Source organism: Phoenix dactylifera, chromosome 2 (assembly GCF_051530095.1).
Source record: "Phoenix dactylifera cultivar Ajwa chromosome 2, Ajwa_hap1_PhDact_Kaust_v1.1, whole genome shotgun sequence".
Taxonomy (NCBI): Eukaryota; Viridiplantae; Streptophyta; class Magnoliopsida; order Arecales; family Arecaceae; genus Phoenix; species Phoenix dactylifera.
Genome location: NC_143191.1, coordinates 3,470,712 through 3,494,272, shown reverse-complemented (window position 1 = coordinate 3,494,272; position 23,561 = coordinate 3,470,712). Strand labels below are relative to the sequence as shown.

The 23,561-nt window shown below is 48.6% G+C and overlaps 2 protein-coding genes across 12 annotated transcripts in view; one reads left to right on the top strand and one right to left on the bottom strand.

The window, feature by feature from the left end:
* LOC103722222 (U2 small nuclear ribonucleoprotein auxiliary factor-like protein) overlaps positions 1–23,561 on the top strand; it is a 31,090-nt gene that overhangs the window by 5,237 nt on the left and 2,292 nt on the right. Inside the window, exons 5-8 of one of the 11 annotated variants that reach the window (XR_015974969.2) lie at positions 16,687–16,843; positions 17,981–18,047; positions 18,136–18,243; positions 18,336–22,278. Coding sequence is in view for 2 of the 11 variants with exons in the window: in XM_088715004.2 (XP_088571130.1) it covers positions 16,687–16,843; positions 17,981–18,047; positions 18,127–18,190 (288 nt within the window). In the remaining 9 variants the exon portion in view is untranslated. Of the gene's footprint in view, positions 1–16,686; positions 16,844–17,980; positions 18,048–18,126; positions 22,279–23,561 lie in introns of those variants that run through there. The other 10 variants (XR_015974970.2, XR_015974966.2, XR_015974971.2 and 7 more) reach the window with 10 other exon arrangements.
* LOC103722221 (uncharacterized) lies at positions 20,248–21,796 on the bottom strand. Its single transcript, XM_039122512.2, has 2 exons — positions 21,072–21,796; positions 20,248–20,431 (listed from the first exon to the last, which is right to left on the bottom strand). The coding sequence occupies exons 1-2, from the start codon at positions 21,794–21,796 to the stop codon at positions 20,380–20,382; spliced, it is 777 nt and encodes a 258-aa protein (XP_038978440.2). The 3' UTR covers positions 20,248–20,379.

Sequence of the window (23,561 nt, the reverse complement as noted above, 5' to 3'; positions counted from 1 at the left end):
TGTGATGCACAATGAATCTCATACTAAATTCTCTATTTTGTTATTATTAATCTTTTCTTTTATAGTAGCAACTTTTAATTATTATTGTTATTATTAGTGATTAATCTCATACCTTATTATTAACCTTTACTCATTAAGAACAATATGTAGTTCATTATAGATATTTACTGCTGAATCATTTGTAACTTGACAAAAGAAGGTTTTAAATATCGGTACTAAATCCTGTACAATTTTCTATCAGAATAGTATGGTTGTGCTACAATACTAGTACCAATGGTACAGGTCAAAATTGACAGCATAACAAAGAATGAAAAATTGCAAGTATGCACCAATATGGTTTGTGCATACTGTTGGTACACACCTACAATGTTTTAAGTCCTAGCGGGATGAGGGTTTTCTTGGCAGGACGGGGAATGTCCCGATTGTCCCATCCCGTTTCTGTGAGAAAACAAGACCATGACGGGGTTGGGACTCTGAAACTCATCCAGGCGAGGAAAGGAGAAGAAAAAAGGAAAGAAAGAAAGGAAGGAAAGATGAAGAAAAGAAAAGAAAAGGTGAAAGAAAAGAAGGAAGAAAGGAAAGAGAGAAGAAGAAGAAAAAGGAAGGAAAGAAAGAATCAAAGGAAGGGATAAGAAAACGAAAGAAGAAAAAGGAAAGAAAGGAAGGTAAGGAAAAAAGGGGAAAAAAGAAGGAAAAAAAAGAAAGAGTGACAAAGAAAGGAAAGGAAAGGAAAGGAAAAGAAGGGGAAAGAGACAAAGCGTACTTACAAAACTCTTGACTGGGACTGTCGCCGGGATGAGGTGGGACAGTTGTGCATCCCATTTCATGTAGAAACTAGGACACCCCTATCCCACGGAATTTGAAATCTTGCACATTGGCATGGATTGATACAAATTGGTATACCTGATACATACTGGTACACAAGGTTTTGGCATCTTGGCACCTGTATTGATGTCAGTTTTGCATCAAAATGGTACGTTACTAATGTTTTTGTCCTGCTCCAATGGTTTTTGAATTTATGTAAGCAATCATATAGACTGATTAGGCTACTTCTATTGCCCATTTTTTGATGGAACATCTTCATTTCAAATTATATCACATTAAGAGATTGGAAGATGTAGTGCAAGTTTTTCTTTTTTGTTTGCTATCCAATTGCTTTAAATAGAACCCTCATGTATATTGATGAGTTTAGACTTCGTTTTTGTTTTCGTAAAATCAAAATTGAGCTTGTACATCGAGCTTCTTTTAGCCAACTATGAGGTAATGACATCTCAAGTTATTGCATAGAAAGCAGATAACAAGATGTTGCTGGTGGTCCAAACCGAGAACGATTGACACAGCGGTGTGAACGGGGTTCCGTCTGAGTTGTCTTGGTTGGTGTTGGTTACGCTCCACCTTCCACCGGGAAACCTGCAAGCAAGCCTCGCACCACCACTGGGGTAGTGGGGGCCCTCCGACGATCAAGTCAGAGGAGATTGGAGGAGGAGGAGAAATGATCATCGCAAGCAAGAGAGTGCTCTGGAAGATATTGCTTATCCCCCCCTTCTCCCCCCAGCCGCATATATACCTGGCTGGGGGGTCTCTGAGGGGGGTTTGTCATCGTGGGCGCGGCGGAGTGGCCACTGACATGGCCGTTACAGGGCGTCGTGGAGCAGCGCTGGGTACGGCCATGACAGGGCGTAGTGGAGTTCCGCTTTGTACGGCTGATACAGGAGATCGTGGAACAGCATCGGATACAGCCGTTGCAGGGAGTAGTGGAGCAGGAGGCCTCGGCGTGCCTCTGGGAAGCAGCCTGTCGTTATCAAGAGATCTCCGACTCGGGGTCGGAGTGCTGGATCAGGGGGCAGCCGACTCGGGGTCGGGCTGCGGTGCTGAGGATATCCGACTTGGGGTCAGATTGCTAGATTAAGGGGCAGCCGACTCGGGGTCGGGCTGCGAAGCCGAAGATGTCCGACTCGGGGCCGGACTGCTGGATCGAAGGGCAGCCGACTCGAGGTCGTGCTGTGGAGCCGAAGATGTCCGACTCGGGGTCGGATTGCTGGATCAAAGGACAGCCGTAGTCTTCATGGGCGCGCGTGCCGGTCACGTGGAGCATGGCGGCTTAGTTCCCCCGTAACAGTAGCCCCCCACTTCCGAGCCTGGAACCAGAAGGGGAACGGGTGAAGGGAGTGATGCTTCAAGATTGCCGCCATCCCTCGGAGAGGCGCGCGCGCTTCGAGCTTCCTGCCTTCTTTATGGCGTATGGCGGTTGTTGCTGACCTGGCAGTCTGAGAATTTCGGCGGACATCCTTCCTTAATGGTGTCGATTCGCCTTTGGGGCGCGAGCGACCCTTCGGCGGCCAGACGTCCTCTGGCGTCATCGAGGCATCACCCACCTTTCCGCCTATTTAACCGGGGGCCCTCCCCCGTCCGTCTTCCTCTTTACAGACATTTTCGAGTTTCCCCTTTGCGCTGCCGTTGTTGCCGTCGGACTGTTCGCTTGCTTCTCCTTTGACGCTCTCGGAGCCGTTCTTCCTTCTCTTCCGGTGAGTTACCCCATTCTTCTACTTAGGGCTCTTCGTACTTTCTCCTTTTGTACTAGTGTACCCCAGTCGTTCCGGTCTTTCCCCCCTTCTTGTCCCCGTCCTGACCGTAGGTTTATTGGCCAGTGCTACAAGGAACAGGCGGGGCTTCTGGCGAAGGCCGAGGACCGACTGAAAGCAGTGGAAGAGGGAGGCCAGGCTGTGGCGGGCAGGACGACCGGGGACCTCGAGGCGAGGCTCCGGGAGGCCGAAGAGCGGGCACTCGGCTTCGCCGCCCTCGAGAAGCAACTGTTGGAAGCTCGGGAGCAGCTCAAAGTCGCCTCGGGCCTCGAAAGCAGGGTTAAGAAGGCGGAGGAACGAGCTGAAAAGCAGTCCCGGAAGGTCGCGGACTATCGAGAGAGGTGGGAGAAGGCTCAGCGGTCTGCCGACAGCGCCCGCAACCGAACCCGGTCTCTTGAAGCCAAACTGGGCGAATTGGAGTCAGCCTTGGAGAGGTCCCGCGCGAACGACCAAGAGCTCCGTTCGCGCCTGGAGGAAGCTGAGGCCGCTCGCACTGCTGCCGAGGCGGAGCGTAAGGAGGCTTAGGCTAATCTGCTGAGGGTCTCCTCCGAGGCTGAAGACCGGATTGTGGCGAAGGTCTTGGAGGCTAAGGCTCAGATTACGGAGCGAGCAGAGGCGGCGCTGGCCGAGAAGAGTGCGGAGATCGGGCGCCAGGCGGTACAGGCTTATCGTCAGTCCGCCGAGTTCACCCGTGATATGTCGGAGGCGGTACGGGCCTATCGTCAGTCTGACGAGTTCGTCCGTGACGCGTCGGACGCGGGGTCCGAATCCTTCATCTTAGGCTTCGAGGAGGGCCTGGCAAGGGTGTCGGCTAAGTACCCCGAAGTTGACCTGAGTGGGATTTCCCTTCTCGACTCCTCTCCGGCGCCATCGCCTGCTGATTCTCCTACCGCCTCCCTACCCCCTGCGGACGAGCCCGACGCTCCCGACCCGGGGGTTTCTCCAAGCTGACCTCTTGTACCTTTCGTTGTCCTCTTTTTTGTATGTCGGCATTTTGCCAAATTGTATGGGCCTTGGCCCTGAAACAATGAAAATTAATACAAGTCGAATGTTTCTTCATCTCGCTTTCGTCCTCCTCTTTTTTTCTTTTTAACTCTTGGCGGCGTCTTGCCGACTCCTGACTCTCGAAGTTCTTCCGGCCCTAAGCCAGGCATCCGAGGGTTAGGCCTCAGGAAATTCTTCCGGCGCTAAGCCAGGCATCCGAGGGTTAGGCCTCAGGAAATTCTTCCGGCACTAAGCCAGGCATCCGAGGGTTAGGCCTCAGGAAATTCTTCCGGCGCTAAGCCAGGCATCCGAGGGTTAGGCCTCAGGAAATTCTTCCGGCACTAAGCCAGGCATCCGAGGGTTAGGCCTCAGGAAATTCTTCCGGCACTAAGCCAGGCATCCGAGGGTTAGGCCTCAGGAAATTCTTCCGGTACTAAGCCAGGCATCCGAGGGTTAGGCCTCAGGAAATTCTTCCGGCACTAAGCCAGGCATCCGAGGGTTAGGCCTCAGGAAATTCTTCCGGCACTAAGCCAGGCATCCGAGGGTTAGGCCTCAGGAAATTCTTCCGGCACAGGAAATTCTTCCGGTACTAACCCAGGCATCCGAGGGTTAGGCCTCAGGAAATTCTTCCGGCGCTAAGCCAGGCATCCGAGGGTTAGGCCTCAGGAAATTCTTCCGGTACTAAGCCAGGCATCCGAGGGTTAGGCCTCAGGAAATTCTTCCGGCACTAAGCCAGGCATCCGAGGGTTAGGCCTCAGGAAATTCTTCCGGCGCTAAGCCAGGCATCCGAGGGTTAGGCCTCAGGAAATTCTTCCGGCGCTAAGCCAGGCATCCGAGGGTTAGGCCTCAGGAAATTCTTCCGGCGCTAAGCCAGGCATCCGAGGGTTAGGCCTCAGGAAATTCTTCCGGCACTAAGCCAGGCATCCGAGGGTTAGGCCTCAGGAAATTCTTCCGGCACTAAGCCAGGCATCCGAGGGTTAGGCCTCAGAAAATTCTTCCGGCGCTAAGCCAGGCATCCGAGGGTTAGGCCTCAGGAAATTCTTCCGGCGCTAAGCCAGGCATCCGAGGGTTAGGCCTCAGGAAATTCTTCCGGCACTAAGCCAGGCATCCGAGGGTTAGGCCTCAGGAAATTCCGCTCGTTGGTCGGCCAAAGTTGGCGCAAGCCGAGGCGACCGGTCTGGGCTTCAGGCTAGTCTGGTCCCGGGATGGTCATCGGGTTAGCCTGGCATCCGAGGACCGAGCCTCGGGAGATTCCGCTCGTTGGTCGGCCAAGGCTGGCGCAAGCCGAGGCGACCGGTCGGGGCTTCAGGCTAGTCTGCTCCCGGGGTGATCATCGGGTTAGCCTGGCATCCGAGGGCCGGGCCTCGGGAAATTCCGCTCGTTGGTCGGCCAAGGCTGGCGCAAGCCGAGGCGACCGGTCGGGGCTTCAGGCTAGTCTGCTCCCGGGATGATCATCGGGTTAGCCTGGCATCTGAGGGTTGTCAGGCCTCAGGAAATTCCGCTCGTTGGTCGGCCAAGGCTAGCGCAAGCCGAGGCGACCGGTCGGGGCTTCAGGCTAGTCTGCTCCCGGGATGATCATCGGGTTAGCCTGGCATCTGAGGGTTGTCAGGCCTCAGGAAATTCCGCTCGTTGGTCGGCCAAGGCTGGCGCAAGCCGAGGCGACCGGTCGGGGCTTCAGGCTAGTCTGCTCCCGGGATGATCATCGGGTTAGCCTGGCATCCGAGGGCCGTGCCTCGGGAGATTCCGCTCATTGGTCGGCCAAGGCTGGCGCAAGCCGAGGCGACCGATCGGGGCTTCAGGCTAGTCTGCTCCCGGGATGATCATCGGGTTAGCCTGGCATCCGAGGGCCGTGCCTCGGGAGATTCCGCTCGTTGGTCGGCCAAGGCTGGCGCAAGCCGAGGCGACCGGTCGGGGCTTCAGGCTAGTCTGCTCCCGGGATGATCATCGGGTTAGCCTGGCATCCGAGGGCCGTGCCTCGGGAGATTCCGCTCGTTGGTCGGCCAAGGCTGGCGCAAGCCGAGGCGACCGGTCGGGGCTTCAGGCTAGTCTGCTCCCGGGATGATCATCGGGTTAGCCTGGCATCTGAGGGTTGTCAGGCCTCAGGAAATTCCGCTCGTTGGTCGGCCAAGGCTGGCGCAAGCCGAGGCGACCGGTCGGGGCTTCAGGCTAGTCTGCTCCCGGGATGATCATCGGGTTAGCCTGGCATCCGAGGGTCGTGCCTCGGGAGATTCCGCTCGTTGGTCGGCCAAGGCTGGCGCAAGCCGAGGCGACCGGTCGGGGCTTCAGGCTAGTCTGCTCCCGGGATGATCATCGGATTAGCCTGGCATCCGAGGGCCGAGCCTCGGGAAATTCCGCTCGCTGGTCGTGCGCCTGTCGCTTGCCGCCCGACGGGATTTCTCCGTGGCCAGCTGCGATCGTGTTTCTCCTCCTCTCCAAGCGTCGCCTGGAGAACACCAGATGGGCATTAAATGCTAATTGAGGGGTTACCTGGGAAATCGGATCGCCAGTTGCTGCTTGCGAGGAGTGTCAGTTAAGCGGCCGCGATGCGCGCGTTCTTCGAGGCGGACGCGGCCTGGGCGCGGGCGGAGATACGTGGACCTAGGGGTACAGGGCACCCGGAGTGTCCTGCACAAAAAATGCGATTAAGGAGAATGACGCTTAGGAAATCGCGGGAAGATACGCCTTGAGAGCCGGATCGGCTCCGGATTCAATGCGCCCGCATTTATTGGAGCCACCCGTATCGGAACGACCGGGGGGCCGCAGTTTGGCTATAAATATAGGTGCAGGTGCGATGGAGCCTGCCAAGCCGGAGCTGTTCAAGTTGCCATGGATCGTGGACCTTCTCTCTGGCGCATGGCTGAGAGACTCCTGCCGAAGGAACGGGAGGCGCGCCCCTCGCGACTTCAGCCAACTAGCCGTTTCATCTGGGATCAGCAAGGAGGGTCTCCCCGGCGGAACTCCGCTCTAGGCGTTTCATCCGGGATCACATCTCCCCTCCTTGAAGTTCAGCCTCCCGATTGAGCTCTGCACCAGACGCCTGATCCGGGACCGCGCCTCCATATGCTCTTCCCCCTCGTATTCCTTCTCTCCCCTAACACTGGGGAGGACCGGAATATCCCTTGGAGGTGGCGTTCCTCTGGAGGCAGCGGGAGCTTCGTCGGCGGCGGCTCCTCATCCTCTTCGTGGGGCGTGGACGGCGCCTCCGGTTGGAGGCAGTGTGGACTTCTCCTTCGTCCACTTCTTCTTCATCCGCGCCGGCTCTTCGTCTCTTTCGTGAGACGCCGATGGCGCCTCCGGTTGGAAGCACCCACTTCCGACGGGATTGCAACCGCTTTAGATGGAGGTTTCGGGATCCCAGATCTTCAGCTCCTCGTAGTCTCCACCTCTTCTTTACTTTCTTTACACCCTAATTCCCCCCTGGAAATTCCTTGTAATCACACGAGCACGCCGTTGTAACCAGAAATTATTGAAATGCAAAGCGTTATACATTTTTGAACTGTCTTTCTGGCATCGTCGTTCTACTGGTAATACATCCGCAGGTTAGCGGAATTCCAGCTCCTTAGAATTTCTCGACCATCTAGGGCCTCCAACTGGTAGGAGCCAGGTCGGTTTACCCAGCGAACCTTATATGGGCCTTCCCAATTTGGCGCTAGCTTCCCACCTTCCGCAGGTCGAGATGCTTTAGCTCGCCTTAGCACCAGATCTCCGATTCTGAAAAGCTTCGGTCGGACCTTGGAGTTGTAATATCGGGCCACCCTCCGCTGATACATCGCCATCCGAACCTGCGCCATTTCCCTCGCTTCTTCCAAGAGATCCAGGTTCCCTCGGAGTTGTTCCGAATTGGCCTCGGGTCGGTGCGCGGCCACCCGAGGTGAGGGGAGTCCGAGCTCCACGGGGACAACGGCTTCCGTGCCATAGGTTAGGCTGAAAGGCGTCTCCCCGGTAGGGGTCCGATGCGTGGTCCGATACGCCCAAAGGACATTCTCGAGTTCTTCGACCCAAGCTTGCCCCGTCCGACCGATTCGCGCTTTGATTCCTTGGAGGATTGTCCGATTTGTGACCTCGGCCTCGCCGTTGGTTTGGGGATGCGACACAGATGTGAACCGATGCTCGATCCCGAACTCCTCGCAGAAGTCACGGAAATGCTTGTTGTCGAACTGTCGCCCATTATCCGAGATGAGGACCCGAGGTACCCCAAATCGGACAATGATGTTCTTCTTCACGAACTTCCGGACTTGCACCTCCGTGATAGTGGCCAGCGGCTCTGCCTCCACCCACTTGGTGAAGTAGTCGATTGCAACAATCAAAAATTTCCGCTGAGCTGAAGCGACGGGGAATGGTCCGAGGATATCCATTCCCCACTGGGCGAAGGGCCAGGGTGCAGTGATTGGTGCCAAGGGGACAGAAGGGACTCTCTGGACGTTGGCGTGGCGCTGGCAGGCGTCACATTTCCGCACATGATCCTTCGAGTCCTCCAACAAGGTAGGCCAATAATAGCCTTGCCTCATGATCTTATGCGCCAAGGACCTAGCCCCCAGGTGCGATCCGCAGATGCCTTCGTGGACTTCGCTGAGGGCGTAGGCCGCTTCCGAGGGGCGGAGACACCTTAAGAGGGGGGCGGTGAACGAGGTCCGATACAGCCTCCCTTCATAGAGTACGTAGTGGGCGGACTTCATGACGAGTCGCCGAGCTTGATCTTCGTCCTCTGGGAGGATTCCTTCGGCGAGGTAGGTGACGAGCGGGTCCATCCAAGATGGCTCCGGATCAATCGCCATCACCGCTCCGGCCTCGCCGATGCTCGGGGCATCCAGGGTCTCCAGGTAGATCGCCCTCGACAAGTTGTGCGCGTCTGCGCCCACCAAGCGGGACAGCCTGTCGGCCCTGGCATTTTCGCTTCTTGGGACCTGCTGAATGTCAACACTGCCGAGGTCGGAAATGAGTGCTTGCACCTTCCAGACATAGCTCTGCATGGTCGGGCTCCGAGCCTCGAACTCCCCTCGGACCTGCCCGACCACCAGCTGGGAGTCGGTGAAGACCTTCAAACGCCGGATGCCGAGCTCCTTGGTGAGTTTGAGTCCTGTGACTAGGGCCTCGTATTCCGCCTCGTTGTTGGTCACTGGAAATCCGAACCTCAAGGCATACTCGGCTATCACTCCATCGGGACTGGTAAGGACCAGCCCGGCCCCTCCACCTTCGGGGTTCGACGACCCATCAATGTGAAGCGTCCAGATTGGGAGGTCGAGGCTGGGTGTTTCCGGCGGCCTAGGTTCCGCCTCCTGCACAGTGCACTCAGCGAGGAAGTCCGCGAGCACCTGGGCCTTGATGGCGGGTCGGGGCTGATAGCGGATGTCGAACTCACCAAGTTCTACTGCCCACTTCACCAGCCGTCCCGCATTCTCAGGATTGCTGAGGATCTGCCGCAGTGGTTGATCGGTCAAGAGGGTGACAGGATGAGCCTGGAAATAGGGGCGAAGCCTCCTGGCCGCGGTGAGCAGCTCGAAGGCGATCTTTTCCGCCTTCGTATACCGCGTCTCGGCATCCCGTAGGACCCGGCTGATGTAGTACACAGGCTTCTGGAGCTTTGCCTCTTTCCGAACCAGTACTGCGCTGACTACGGTTGGGGAGACCGCCAGATAGAGGTAGAGCATCTCCCCCTCTTGCGGCTTGGACAGCAGGGGAGGAGACGCCAAGTACTCCTTGAGTTGGTCGAATGCCACTTGACATTCGGCCGTCCAAAGGAAGTCTTTCGGGCGCTTCAACACCTTGAAGAACGGTTGGCAGCGTTCGGCCGATTTTGCCACAAATCGTCCGAGCGCGGCGACCCTTCCAGCGAGCTCCTGAACCTCCTTCACTTTGGTCGGAGGGGACATATCTTGGATGGCCTTGATTTTGTCAGGGTTGGCTTCGATCCCCCGCTGGTTGACAATGAAACCGAGGAACCTCCCGGCCGAAGCGCCAAAGGCGCACTTCGCTGGGTTCAGCTTCATGCGAAACTTCCGCAGGGTGGCAAAAGTCTCCTCCAGATCCGCGATGTGCTGGTCGGCATGGCGGCTCTTCACTAGCATATCGTCCACGTACACCTCCATGTTCCGGCCGATTTGCCCTTTGAAGATTTTGTTGACGAGGCGCTGGTAAGTGGCGCCAGCATTCTTCAGACCAAAGGGCATTACCTTGTAACAGTACAGCCCCCGGTCTGTTATAAAGGCAGTTTTCTCCTCGTCCTGCGGAGCCATCATTATTTGGTTGTAGCCGGAGAAGGCGTCCATGAAAGACAGCAGCTGATATCCGGAAGTCGCGTCGACCAGTTGGTCTATCCGTGGAAGCGGAAAGCTATCCTTGGGGCACGCCTTGTTCAGGTCGGTGTAGTCGACGCACATCCTCCACTTCCCGCTCGCCTTCCGGACAAGTACGACGTTTGCCAGCCATTCGGGGTAGCTGACCTCCCTTATGAATCCTGCCTCCAAGAGCTTGTCTACCTCCTGGTCGACCACTCGGATCCGATCCGGGGCACAGTGTCTCTTCTTCTGCTTTACTGGTCGGTGGGTCGGGTCGACGTTGAGGGCGTGAGAAATGACCTCCGGGTCGATCCCGGGTACATCGGCCGCCGACCAGGCAAATACATCAGCATTGGCTCGGAGGAATTCCACTAACCTGAGCCGAGCTTCCGAGTCGAGGTTGGCACCGACCCGGACCGTACGGTCCGGGCGACCCTCCTCAAGGGGAACTTCGATCACACCCTCGGCCGGCTCCCCGTGCCGCAAAGCCACCTCGTCTCTGGCGTCAAGGGACTCGACGCTTAGGGCCTCCACGGGCTTCTTCCCTTTGAGAGTTGCTAGGAAACATTGCCGTGCGGTCGGTTGGTCACCTCGGACCTCTCCAATCCCGGCCGCCGTGGGGAACCGCATTAGCAAATGGTATGTAGAGACTACCGCGCGAAAGGCGTTCAGTCCGGGTCGTCCGAGGATAGCGTTGTAGGCCGAGGGAACACGGACGACCAAGAACCCGAGCCGCACCGTGGCTTCTGCGGGTGCAACGCCCGCAGTCACAGGCAGCTCAACGACACCTTCGGCCGAGATAGCGTCTCCAGTGAATCCTATGAGGGGGGTGGATGTTTTGTGCAACACTTGTCGGGACAAGCTCATCTTTTGGAAGGCCTCGTAAAACAAAATATCAGCTGAGCTTCCACTATCCACAAGAACACGCCTTACATCATAGTTCGCCATAGTGAGGGAGATCACCATGGCATCATCATGGGGGGTCTGAACCCCCTTTACATCCTCATCACAAAAAGTGATTACATTTCCGACCCGCTGCCTCTTCGCGACGGCCACCCCTGATGCTTCCACCGAGCCCCCTGCGTTCCTCACAGGCCGAGAGCAGCCCCCAGTGATGGTGTGGATCACGCCCGCGACGGGTCGATTCTGCTCCCGAGGCTCCTGAGGGGCCGGGTCGGCCGGGCGCGGGTCTGCGGGGGGACGTCGGTCGTTTACATATCGACCGAGACGCCCTCGGCGGATGAGAGCCTCGATCTCGTCCCGAAGCTGGAAGCAGTCTTCGGTGTCGTGGCCGTGGTCTCGGTGGTACTCACAGTACGCTCGAGAGGGCCTCCTCCCAGGGATTTTCTTCATCTGCCTCGGGACCGGGAGGTTCTCCCGCCCCTTGACCTCCATAAGGATCTGGGCCCGGGGGGCCAGGAGTGGGGTGTACCGGTTGAAGCGTCGGTGCGGAGAACGAGGGCGTGGGGCGCCGTGGTTCCTCGCCGGTGACGGGCTTCTGCGCCGATGTTGAGGCGTCGGGCTCCTCCTCTGGGGTGCCTCTTTTCGCCTTTTCTTCCCGAGCTTTAGAGGGGCCTCGGCGGCCTCCTTGTTTCGGTGGGCGGCTGCCTCCTCGGCGTCTGCATACTGGTTCGCCCGAGACAACAGCTCCGGGAAGCTCCGCGGCAGGCGTTTGTCCAGGGAGAAGGTGAGTCTGCCCTTCCGGAAGCCACGCTTCAGGGCTGAGAGAGCCACCTCCTGGCTCAGGTTCCGGACCTCCAATGTAGCCTTGTTGAAGCGGGTAAGGTAATCCCGCAGGCTTTCTCCCTCGTTTTGCCGGACATCAAAGAGGGAGTCGGAAACCAATCGCCGCCGGCTACTGACGGCGAAATGGCTGATGAAGAGGCGAGTGAACTGATCAAAGGACTGGATAGAGTCAGCCTCCAGGCCGGCGAACCACGCCCTGGCTGGGCCACGGAGGGTCGCCGGGAAGGCCTTGCAGAGGAGGGGATCTGATGCTCCATGGAGGAGCATAAGAGTCCTGAAACTCTCCACGTGATCCCGCGGGTCCGCCGCCCCGTCATAGGGCTCGATCGCCGGCATTTTGAATCCCGGCGGATTTGGGGTCCGCAGGATCCTCGAGGCAAGCGCCGGTTGGGAGGAGATCTCCAAGTCGGCGAAGGGATCTTTAGAGTGGCCCTTCAGGACCTGGAGTTGTCGGTGGAGATCGTCCACCCGCCGGTCCAGGGAGCGCGACCGGTGGGTGGGAGACAAGGAGCACCGAGAGGGGGACCGACTGGAGCGCGGGTTCCTTGAGGACTGGGGGGTCTGGGAACGCGCCCGGGCCCGCCTCTTGTACCCCGCGCAGCTTCGATGGGACGGTCCCGGCAGAATGGACCGTGCTCGAGAATCTTCCTCGCGCCGGCGCTCCTCCCCATGGGAGAGGAAGGAGCGCGGGTTGAGGAAGACAGGTGAGCGCTCGGGGGGCAGCGGCTCCTGGGCCCGCTGTGGCGCTCGAGACATCACACCCTGCAGGTTCTGCACTACCTCCGCGAGGGTCCGAACCTGCTGGGCTAACTGGTCGAACTGAGCGGCTTCGACCATCTGAATGGGGGGTGGAATGGTGGAGTGTTGCTGAGAATGTGTTGGAGACGCAGCGGCCTCCCGGCCGGAGGCGCGAGAGGCCCCGCGACCGGAGGCATTGGAAGCTCCACGACCACCTCGCCATGCCATTACGATCGCTCTGAGATCAGTGCCCTCCTTCTAGCGCCAACTGTTGCTGGTGGTCCAAACCGAGAACGATTGACACAGCGGTGTGAACGGGGTTCCGTCTGAGTTGTCTTGGTTGGTGTTGGTTACGCTCCACCTTCCACCGGGAAACCTGCAAGCAAGCCTCGCACCACCACTGGGGTAGTGGGGGCCCTCCGACGATCAAGTCAGAGGAGATTGGAGGAGGAGGAGAAATGATCATCGCAAGCAAGAGAGTGCTCTGGAAGATATTGCTTACCCCCCTTCTCCCCCCAGCCGCATATATACCTGGCTGGGGGGTCTCTGAGGGGGGTTTGTCATCGTGGGCGCGGCGGAGTGGCCACTGACATGGCCGTTACAGGGCGTCGTGGAGCAGCGCTGGGTACGGCCATGACAGGGCGTAGTGGAGTTCCGCTTTGTACGGCTGATACAGGAGATCGTGGAACAGCATCGGATACAGCCGTTGCAGGGAGTAGTGGAGCAGGAGGCCTCGGCGTGCCTCTGGGAAGTAGCCTGTCGTTATCAAGAGATCTCCGACTCGGGGTCGGAGTGCTGGATCAGGGGGCAGCCGACTCGGGGTCGGGCTGCGGTGCTGAGGATATCCGACTTGGGGTCGGATTGCTAGATTAAGGGGCAGCCGACTCGGGGTCGGGCTGCGAAGCCGAAGATGTCCGACTCGGGGCCGGACTGCTGGATCGAAGGGCAGCCGACTCGAGGTCGGGCTGTGGAGCCGAAGATGTCCGACTCGGGGTCGGATTGCTGGATCAAAGGACAGCCGTAGTCTTCATGGGCGCGCGTGCCGGTCACGTGGAGCATGGCGGCTTAGTTCCCCCGTAACACAAAATATTGTACATTGTACTTCTAAAAACCAGTTCCATTCGCAAGAGGTGTCTTTTACACTCTCATATCAGGATTCACCTTTTCTCCTTAAATTTCATGCGTTCTTTGAATGAGCACTGCATTATAAAATCATTGGATAGGTTTGCAAAATATTCATCTATTTCCATATTAATTAATCTTCATGTCATATGCGTAGAAGTAATAGCCTAATATGAGATAAATCTTATTATACACATATTGAAGTTGCCACCATCAATTCCAGCTACTTTTTTCTATATTTTATTTTTCCTTGGTATGACATGTTTAGTGACCCAGCCATCATTAGAACTCATCATTGGCTAGCCAACCCATATATATAGATGGGCTTGGCTTGGCCCATCCATTTGGCAGGCTTAGGGATGTTTGTAAGATCAGGCTTAGGAATAATGCGTTAAGTAACACATCCTCCCTCTTCCTTTTTTGTTCTATATTTGGTAAACTCCATTGAGAACTGCCACCAACCTTCACCATTATCCCTCCAGTTATCTCCCTCCACTCTCATGGCTCTATCAAGGATTGTCACCTCTATTGGTCCACCCTTCAGGTATGCCCTAGCCACCCAACAATCCCCTTCCCACCTGCTATAACTTTCCTTTCCTTTCCCTGTTTGTTTTAGCAACCTTTTCAATCCTCAACCCTCTCCATCCCTCCCACAACAAAGGCGATGGTGGGCACCACAAGCCCCCCCTCTCTCCCTCTATAAAAAGGGCCATTACTCGGTTATGGTCTCGACAACTTGGGGTTTTGGGAGGGGCGGTCTTGGAATAGGTCCAAGCCTCTTACTGTCATGTTTGTCAATCCAAGCCTTCTACCATTTTACTAAGCAATGCCCTGCCTTCTCCTCCTCTTTGGGGTAAAATTGCTTTGTCTACCATTTGGCTTGAAGCTTGGCTATGGTCCAGCTCAGCTAAAACCTAGGTATGTCCATCAAGATTATTACACATGTTTTGAAAAAGGAAAGATAGTTGCGCATTCAGGACAAATGACATTGCAGGGAATGTTTGACCAACTAAACTAAATTTATTTTGGACTTTTGGATTGTACTTTTGGATGTGATAGTAGCGGTGGAAAACCATTTTCTAAATCCCAAGATGTCTTGACATAATGTTTTATACTTTAGTAGGACATTCATCAAAATTTTTAGAGGCAAATTAGTAATGGAGGGGATGGGAATAGAAAGTCATTGGGAAAACTAACAATTTGATTAGGAAAGTTGCCATAGAGTTAGTCATAGCTTCTAAATCTATGTAGAAGTTGCAAGACATAATGTTGGTAGTTTAACAGAAATAGAGTTTACTAGGAAACCTGAAGAGGAACAAGGCTGTTGGACTAGATGTGGTTTAATAGATGGGCGAAGGTAAATGACTCTAGCATACTTTAGATGAATAGAGGAGATATCTTAAGCTGGATAAATCACTAAATTGATCTTGTGCCATTATGTGGAGGCATGAGTTATACAAGACAGCATTTCAGAAAGCAATATCTTATTATGTGTTTATGTTATGAAGGTTAGCTATGGAAAAATTCAAAGCAAAAGACCAATTGGCATATGGTTGGAATTGATGTGTAAGGAAAAATTATGCAATAAGTACGTGCCAGTGTTAATGCTTACGTGTCTCCAATTTGAGGCTAATTTTTATACAGTATTCTGGCGCACAGATTTGTCTTATCTGTATCAATGTGCATACCATCTTAATGATTTCGTAATTATGGACAATGTGCCAACTCTAGTGTATCAATGGATTTCTGCAACTCTTGAGCACTTATTCTGTCCATTTAAAGAGCTTTCATGAGTGATTGTATTAAATCCTCAGTCAATCATCTCCAACTGTTGGATCAAAGTATTGCACCATCATCCCTTAATGCCCTTTGCTTTCAAAAAGATTCAAAGAACTAGTGTGACTGAAATATGTTAATTGATGGAAAGTTTGCCAGAATGCATCGAACTTAAAGAATTTTCATCCATGTTGATGGTGAGGTTCAATTCAACGATTCAATTGTATTATCGCCAAAAGATTGTTGGAGTTTAACATACAATTGTAATATAAAAGCTTATGTGGCCTTTTCCAGTTGTTGCCTTCAACTAGGCCAACATTTAATTTTTTGAAAATTTTCTCCAGTGATCATTGGGTATCAGTTCCTCTCCTATTTGGCTTTTATCATCTCTTTGTTACACCTTCCTATTAAATGCTATGATTTCGACAGGAAGGTGGACAGAATATTAAGATGATTTTTGTGTGACAAACCTGAGGATTTGGTGGAAAGGGGCCTTTCACTTCTTGCAATCTGTCTGAGTCTTTATGATTTGGTGGTGGGAATTATCTTGCTGTGCCTACTGTCTTACCAATCTTTCTCAGTCTTTATGAATTTGTCAGACTGCTATTTGTTGGCTTATAAGATTGCTTAACCATGTAATTGGCAGCAAATTTTCTAGGAAACACTATTTCTGAAAACCTTTTAGTGGCTGCAACAGTTGGGCTTGTTACTACTCTTAGAAGGTTGGAGATGACATGCTTTTCTTGGAGGATTTGGGGATATCTGCTAATGTGCTTTCTCGTGACATGCCTACCTTACTGTCACTTTGAACATGATTTACTGGCTTTGAGTAGTTTCCATTCTTGCTGATAGCTTGATCTCCTCCTGCTCCTTTCTCCTCTTCGTTTGTAATTGTGTGTTTTAGTTCACCTTTTGGTTTATGGCAATCATGGCTTTATATTCTTTGTCTGCCATCATTTCTTCTTATTGTCGTTTGTCTGATACAAAAATGATCGTTGTATTTATACCAATCAAATAATGTAACTGGACAAGATATCATTTGAGATGTTAGACTAATACAATGCTGGTAACTATAGTAGAGAATGTTTAGCCATATCCATCCTATTGAGAGAGACGGTCATGTTAACATGGAGTCAAGAGAACATTGGCACATGCACTTAACAGGTTCACATGATATGTTTGTTTGGCTGTCACTGTACATTTCTACGGCTCAAAGTTTAGTAAATGGTCCATCTTGTATGCTCGCATACGTTAAGACATGAAGGTGCTATGTCATATGTAAAAGAAATACTTCTTTTTATGATGACGAACCAATCTTATTCATTTATCATGGTGAATTTCATGAACTCAATGATCTGTAGTCAAGTTTCTTCTGTAAAGCTTATAGTTTCTCACAATTATATTAGTGAGGATTGAACCAGCAACTTGTGTTGTTACATAGAATATGTCTACTTGTTAACCAGGAGAGGAATGATAGCCTGCAGAAGCAGCTTGATGCTCTTTCATTTCTTAGTAAAAGGAAGGCACCTAAGTCAAAGACATCAGACAAACCATCCATTGCTTCTGATACCCTCAACAACTATGATACGATGTTAGCTTCTGAGATGCAAGAATCTTCAGGTAAGTGATTGCCTTTGACCTCTATCTATTTTTGTTAATTGGCTTCATGGAGTAAATTTGGGTTTTGCTTTCCTTTGCAGGCAAGATAATGATATGGTTAGACGCTTTACTTATAGGGTATCTTTTTATATGAGCACTTTGTTGTATTGAACTAAAAGTATAAACCTTGACTTAAAAATAATGTGAATCGGGCAATCAACCGACCATATACTTGATTGACCTTTATGGTTCAAAAGGAATTACGAGTTCTGCATAAGATCTAAAATATATGGAAGAAGTATAATGATAGATAATAGTGAATTAACATCACTTCACCTACTGGAGTTAATTTTATGAAGCCTTATTTGCAATCTGCCCCAAAAAAAGAGAGCTGGCAGAATATTCTATTCAATCATTTTGCCCATATATAAAGGTACCAAAATGTTTAAACTTATATTACTTGCAGAGTGTACTGGATGGTGTAATATAGTATACATTGAGCATATATAGAGGGATCAATGCATATAGCGTATATAGAGGGATTGCCTAAGGAGAGATGTTAATTAATGTCTAGCCAACTAAGATGGATGACATGGTTAAATGGTTCTTACAGAACATAGATGACAAGAAGGTCCTTGTAAGGTGGTATCACCAGCAATATTTGTTGGTGGACATGAGAAGGACATGCAACACATTATGGTGAAAATGCAAGAGTGAGGTGAATATCTTCAGTTGACTTTGATAGGATGGTTTTTAATGGTCTGCATGCATAGATATTCTAACCTAAGTGGTTATTGAAAATAATAGCTGATAAACATCTTATGTTCCGTGGAATATGACTATATGTGGCGCTTTTGTTTCACTTGAAACTTTTCAGCATCGTCATATCATTGATAGGAGAACCATTCCTTACAGATTGAAGGGTTTATAGATTAGATAAATAAAGAAGGCATTTATCCAGGAAAAATCATCTTCTGATACCTGTATTCTAAGGTCAGAGATTACATGGATGAGCTGCTTAATGTGTTTTCATGCTCTATAGTGTGATTTCTAATATTTATGATCTCTAATATTTTACCCTTCTCTATTGTTCCGTTTGTTAGTCAAAAATTTTTTACTAGCAGTGAACTATTCCAGCTAACTAAACTGCTCATGCAGAGATGCCATCCGTAAAGGATTCTCAGTCTGTGAAGATAAGTCGACGAGCTGCCCCTGTGTCTCGCAGGTAACTGTTACAATTCTATAACGTTTTTGCTCCAAGGTTGTTCCAACTATGTCTGTCCTGTTTCCATGACGTGGCATAGTTTGTACAGAGCAAAAGTAAGAGGTGTTTCCTTGCAAGATACTGGGGATATCGATGACCACTAATGCATAACAGTTCCAAGAAGACATTATCATCATAGATTGGTCCCAACTTATGAGTAAGTTAAGAGCTTGAAAAAAAGAAGCTGTCTCCATTCTTATTTGATTCAAGTGTTTTTTTTTCTAAAAATAATATTTGTCCTTTGCTTAGATCAACAATTCACTAGAAATGGTTTCAAGGTCCTTTATGTATGTTCATTGCATCTACTGCAAAGCACTACATGGGGAAAAGGAAAAAAAGCGTGCTAGCTTAAGAGCCAAATGCTCATTACCATGGAAGATATTCTGCTTAGGTGTCCTTTAGCAGTTATCTGATTATTGACTGATAGTAGACTATCAGGATACTGTGTATAAAAAAGAAAATAGTACTGATTGTATACAACCACTGTAATTGTTATTTGACTTTTTTGCCATTCTTACTAATGCAGATTTTTAACAAAATGCTGCTCTGTGACTGATCATGATTTTTTTCAGAGCTTATGTGAAATAGTACTGATCTACAAGGTTTAGATACATAGATCCTGACTTTTAAATGCAACCAGTCTTCCTTAATCGTAAGCTTATAATCAGTGAGATTTTTAGTAGTATTTTGCTTAGTACGATAGGGCTTTTGCTTTGACTTTGGCAAGGGAAATCAAAGCTTGAAAATAATGGGAAAAACAGAAAAGAAAACACTTATGCTCAAACTTATGAGAGTATTTATGTGTCCAGACGTGAGAGATATTCCCTCATCTGGGTACTGGCTGAACAGTGTAACGACTATTTGTAAATAGGAGGCCTTAATCTGATCCGTTGATTGTTTTTAGTGGACATTTTGTCTGTTGTATTAAATTTCATTGACTTTGTGGAAATATCAATTCTACTGGAAAATCGAATAACTCTGGGGGTGCCATACTGCTGCGTTGGTTGTTCTCAGCTAGTATTATCCTACTTGCAATTTTTTTCAAGTCCTTCTTCATACTTGTTTCATGTAGTTTTGCAAGAATAAGTAATGTCAGTAATTGTCTATCATTGAACAAAGTAACTGTATACTCCAGAAATCTGCCTCCCTTACAATAAAGGAGCAACTTTGACCGGACCCAAACTATATCTCCTGTTTTAAACTGGAGAATAGTATCAAAATAATTTCTATTTTCTAGAGTTATCTTAAATATGCAGGTCCCTTTTATTGCATATCTGGATCCATGACCTCATGATTCCATTTTTTGCATTTGGCATTATGCATGACACTTCCTGCTAGTTGAAGTGAGGATTGTAAAGCCTCACCATTGATGGATTTTGAGCAAAATGTTAGGCTGGATGTGCTGACAGGATAAGATACTAAATCCTTTTTCTTCCTCCTCTTCTTAATAATGTGCATTTGTTTCTAGTGCAACTTTCTAAATCATACTATTCATCTAAATACTTTTTTTCAGTTATACTGTAGTCGTGATTGGTTAACTGTAATGTTAGGTCTGTAGAATGCACCATGGCTAGCGCCTTTTGTCCATGCCATACATTAATGCACATATTTTGCAAGTTACATAGTATCAACCTTGTTCTCACATAAACATCCATATCTCATAAGATATATGAAAGAAATGTAACTAAGCAAAACAGTGACAATAAACACTCAAATTGGCTCTGCAATTTATTATGAGAACCTTGTACTTTGCTAAGTAGTATGGCATGGTTCTACTCTGTTGTGTTTGAGTTGTTGCATACTAACAAGTTGGTGTTTTTTTGTAGAATTGAACTTGTGAAGTATTACCTCCTTGGTTTTCCATAATCCTTGTTTATACCAGTAGAATTGTACTGGTTTTATCTTCAGCTAAATCTGTCCAAATTTTATCTAGAGCAAACCAAATGTTATCTCACTTACAATTAGTCCTCTCCCACAATTCATGCCCGTCTGTGTGTGTCAGGTTCACCAAGATATGCTACTATTGTATGGAAAGCATATTTCTGGCAGACAAGTTATGTCATCGACAAAACTTTCTCAAAAGTATATCCTTTATTATTTACATATCTTTGTAAAAGGTAATTTTAATTAGAAAACAAGAAGGGAAAATGAAACAAAAATCTCTACAAGCCAGGCTCCTCTGTGCAGGCAGTTATTATATAATCATAGTATGAGGTGTTTCCCAGAATTAAAACAACGAATTTTACAACTTTGTTCATTTCATTCCATTGAGTGCTTCCACCCTCAAATCTCTCTAGCTTTTATTCTTGGTACTCTGGAAAAAGGAATAACAGCCATTCTTTCTCCTGCAACACCAGAAAAAACAGTTCAAAATTACATCTTGATGCGGCTGATACCTGTAAATTGATGAATGAATTTTTTGATTGTTGATTATCTAATCTTTGTTACCTGAATCTTACTATTGCTATGTAAAACCTAGCCGATCAATTTAGCTGGAGAAGGCCTCATATTTGATGGACCTTTTTTGAATTATTCTGTGTATATTCTTTCATTATTCTATGTTTGTCTTTCTAGTGCATCTTTTAAAAAGTGTTATTAGCTCCAGAAGATTGTGACAAAACAAAGTGACATTTTATTCAGAGTTCATGTTAGGTTATTAGTTATGCACTTTGAATGACTTATGGATTTGAATAGTCAAAGGATAATACAGAGGATAAAAAGAGGGTATACTCTCAGAAAGGAAAAGAAATTTTTACTTGAATTTTGAGGTATTAAAAAAAACTACGCCTTATCCATTATTTAAAAGTATAATGAGAAAAACAAGATTTGGTGGTGTGAGAAAAATACAAGGAAGAATTTATCAGCAATATATATAACTGTTATAGTAAATCTCAAAGCCATTTACATACATATAAGAATTAGGAAAAAATTCTGATTGTTCTGTTTCCTGATAGATCTAAGAATTTTCATCTGCAAAAAGCTTACCTTCCTTGACCGTCGGTGCGATTGTTTTGGCTCAAATAGCTCAACTCATTCTCCTTCCACCACTTGCCATCAGTATTCTTCTCCAGCATGCCCTTCTCGCCATCTGTCAGCATAGGCTTCGGCAAAGAGGAACGAGAGGTTACAGAGCTCTTCCTCCTTCCACCCAAAGATACTGGGAAGAACATTTTTAGAAGGAAAGCTCCATTGTACATGCTCTTGCTCTTTGGAACCCTCCTCATCCCCTTCTTTGCCTTCTTTTGCTCCTCCGCACTCAGAATCTTGTCTTCTCTCTTTTTCTCTGGAGTGTCCTGGATGAAATTCGCAATCTTGGGCAACTCCACGAGATCTCGTAGGGAAAGCTCATTGATGGTTTCTGGCATGTCATCAACCATTTTGATCATCTCTTGTCGGTGTTGGCTGATGGCCTGTGCTCTTGAGTTGGAACAAAGATGCTTCTGAGATGTAGGTGAGCCTGCATTCACCCCAGATGGTGGTGATGTAACAGTTGAATCACCATCATTGGCAAGCCAGCCGAATCCATGACTGCTTGGACTGCCATAATGGCCATAATTCCTATAGACTCCAAGGTTCCATGGTCCACCTCTGATTGTTTCAGTCCATGCATCGAACTCGATATCATTTGAACACTCGTTCATGATGCAAGTAGGAGCGGGGAAGCTGAAGCAATGATTTGCAGCAGCCAAATCTTGCTGGACAGAAAGCATAGTGAAGAGGCAGCAGGTTGGATGGATCGAGGGGGAGAATTGTGTTAATGGAGCAGAGCCGAAGAAGCCGCCTGAGCTATTGCAGCATATCACCAACAGCAAATCCTTTTATAGACAAAGGCCTATGTCCTTATGCTGCCTAAAACTTTTTGATCTGTTTGCTGCATAGTTGATAGGGTGCTATTATAAAATCCAACGAGGTCAAGAAAAGGATTTGTGGACGAGCACATACGCAAGGGGCATCTCCTCCTTTCCTAGCTGTTTCTCTTGTCTTCCTAAGGACAAGCACTAGTTCCTACTATTTGTTTGTTTGTTTTTTATATAGTGTATGATTGTTTGGAATCAGATTAGGTTTGCATGGGTAACACTCATGTCATCTTATCTAATGCATGGTTGTGATCATCTTCGCCGTGTTCCAGAGGGAAGCATGAAGACTGTACATTATAACGTTCATCCCACGTATATTGATTGTTTTAAGACGACGTATTTGCCTGAAGCCCGTACACTCTTTTTGACCATTTTGTTTCCTTATAACAATACAACAGCAAATCTCAAACCTAATAGGTGTGCAATGGCGGTCTGGTCCATCCAGTCGGCATATCACACGCACAAAAAAAAAAAGGCTAAATATTAGTATGAGAATAGATGAATAATATGAAAAATTAGCATAAATATCGCCTGCTTAAGAGGCTGCATCAAATGATAGATACCAGCAAAAGACACTAATTCTGAACTTTTTTCTGCTTTTTGTTGGTTTAGATGTTGCCTAAACATAATAAACAGCAAAATGGTTTGAAATATAGCCATAGCATTGTTATAGCGGCTGCTGTAATGGTTTACGAGATGAAAATATTACATATAGATCAATATAGAGAATCTAAATAATGGTCATTATTTCATTGTTATTTCATTATAATGGCTACTACATAATATAAATAATAGCCATTATTTAACATTTGTATTGTTTGTTGACACTATTAAAAAGAGCGTTAGGGTATTCTTCGGATCAGTCAATTTTGCCCATATATGAAATCTTATTTGATTCACAAAATAAATTTTATTATATAATAATTTTTAATATAGGTGTTTTGGAAAGAAAAATTATGCACATAACCAATCATTTCTTTCCATCTTATTCTTCCCACATTTAACTCCAAATTCTTGTCATCTATATCCTAACTAATCTCTTATTCCGCTCTATATCTATTTTCTTCTATAATAACCTTATCTCCCACAATCTGTCATTCATATACCAATCTTTACTATCTAATTCTCTATCTCCAGTCATATTTCAAAAGTTTGATATTTATTTTGCATTTTATTATATGAATCATCAAGTCAAATCTTTATGATAAAATAAGATATGTAATATAAATTTATCTTAAAAATATTAAAATAATTTATTTTATTTCCACCTGGCTGTATGCTGGCCTAAATAAAATATTTCAAACTTTGGTACCAGATGGAAAAATTGCTAAATATTATGGTCATAATTTCCATCCTACGTAATACCTTGAGTCTGATAACAACTGCAATGCCCCACGAAAAAGAACTAAACCTTCATCATAACGTATCTCCCCAGCTTTCTTGATAGCATAAGTAGACGCCATTTGTTCCTCTCATGGAAGCATGATTGGCTTCGCCATGATGCTTTCTCAGTTAGACTCTGTACACCAGGGGACCTGATAACGAGCGTTAAAAAGTTAATTGATTGTAGATGGTGACAAAGGTTTTTCTCAGTGGAACTGTGGACACCAAGGTGACC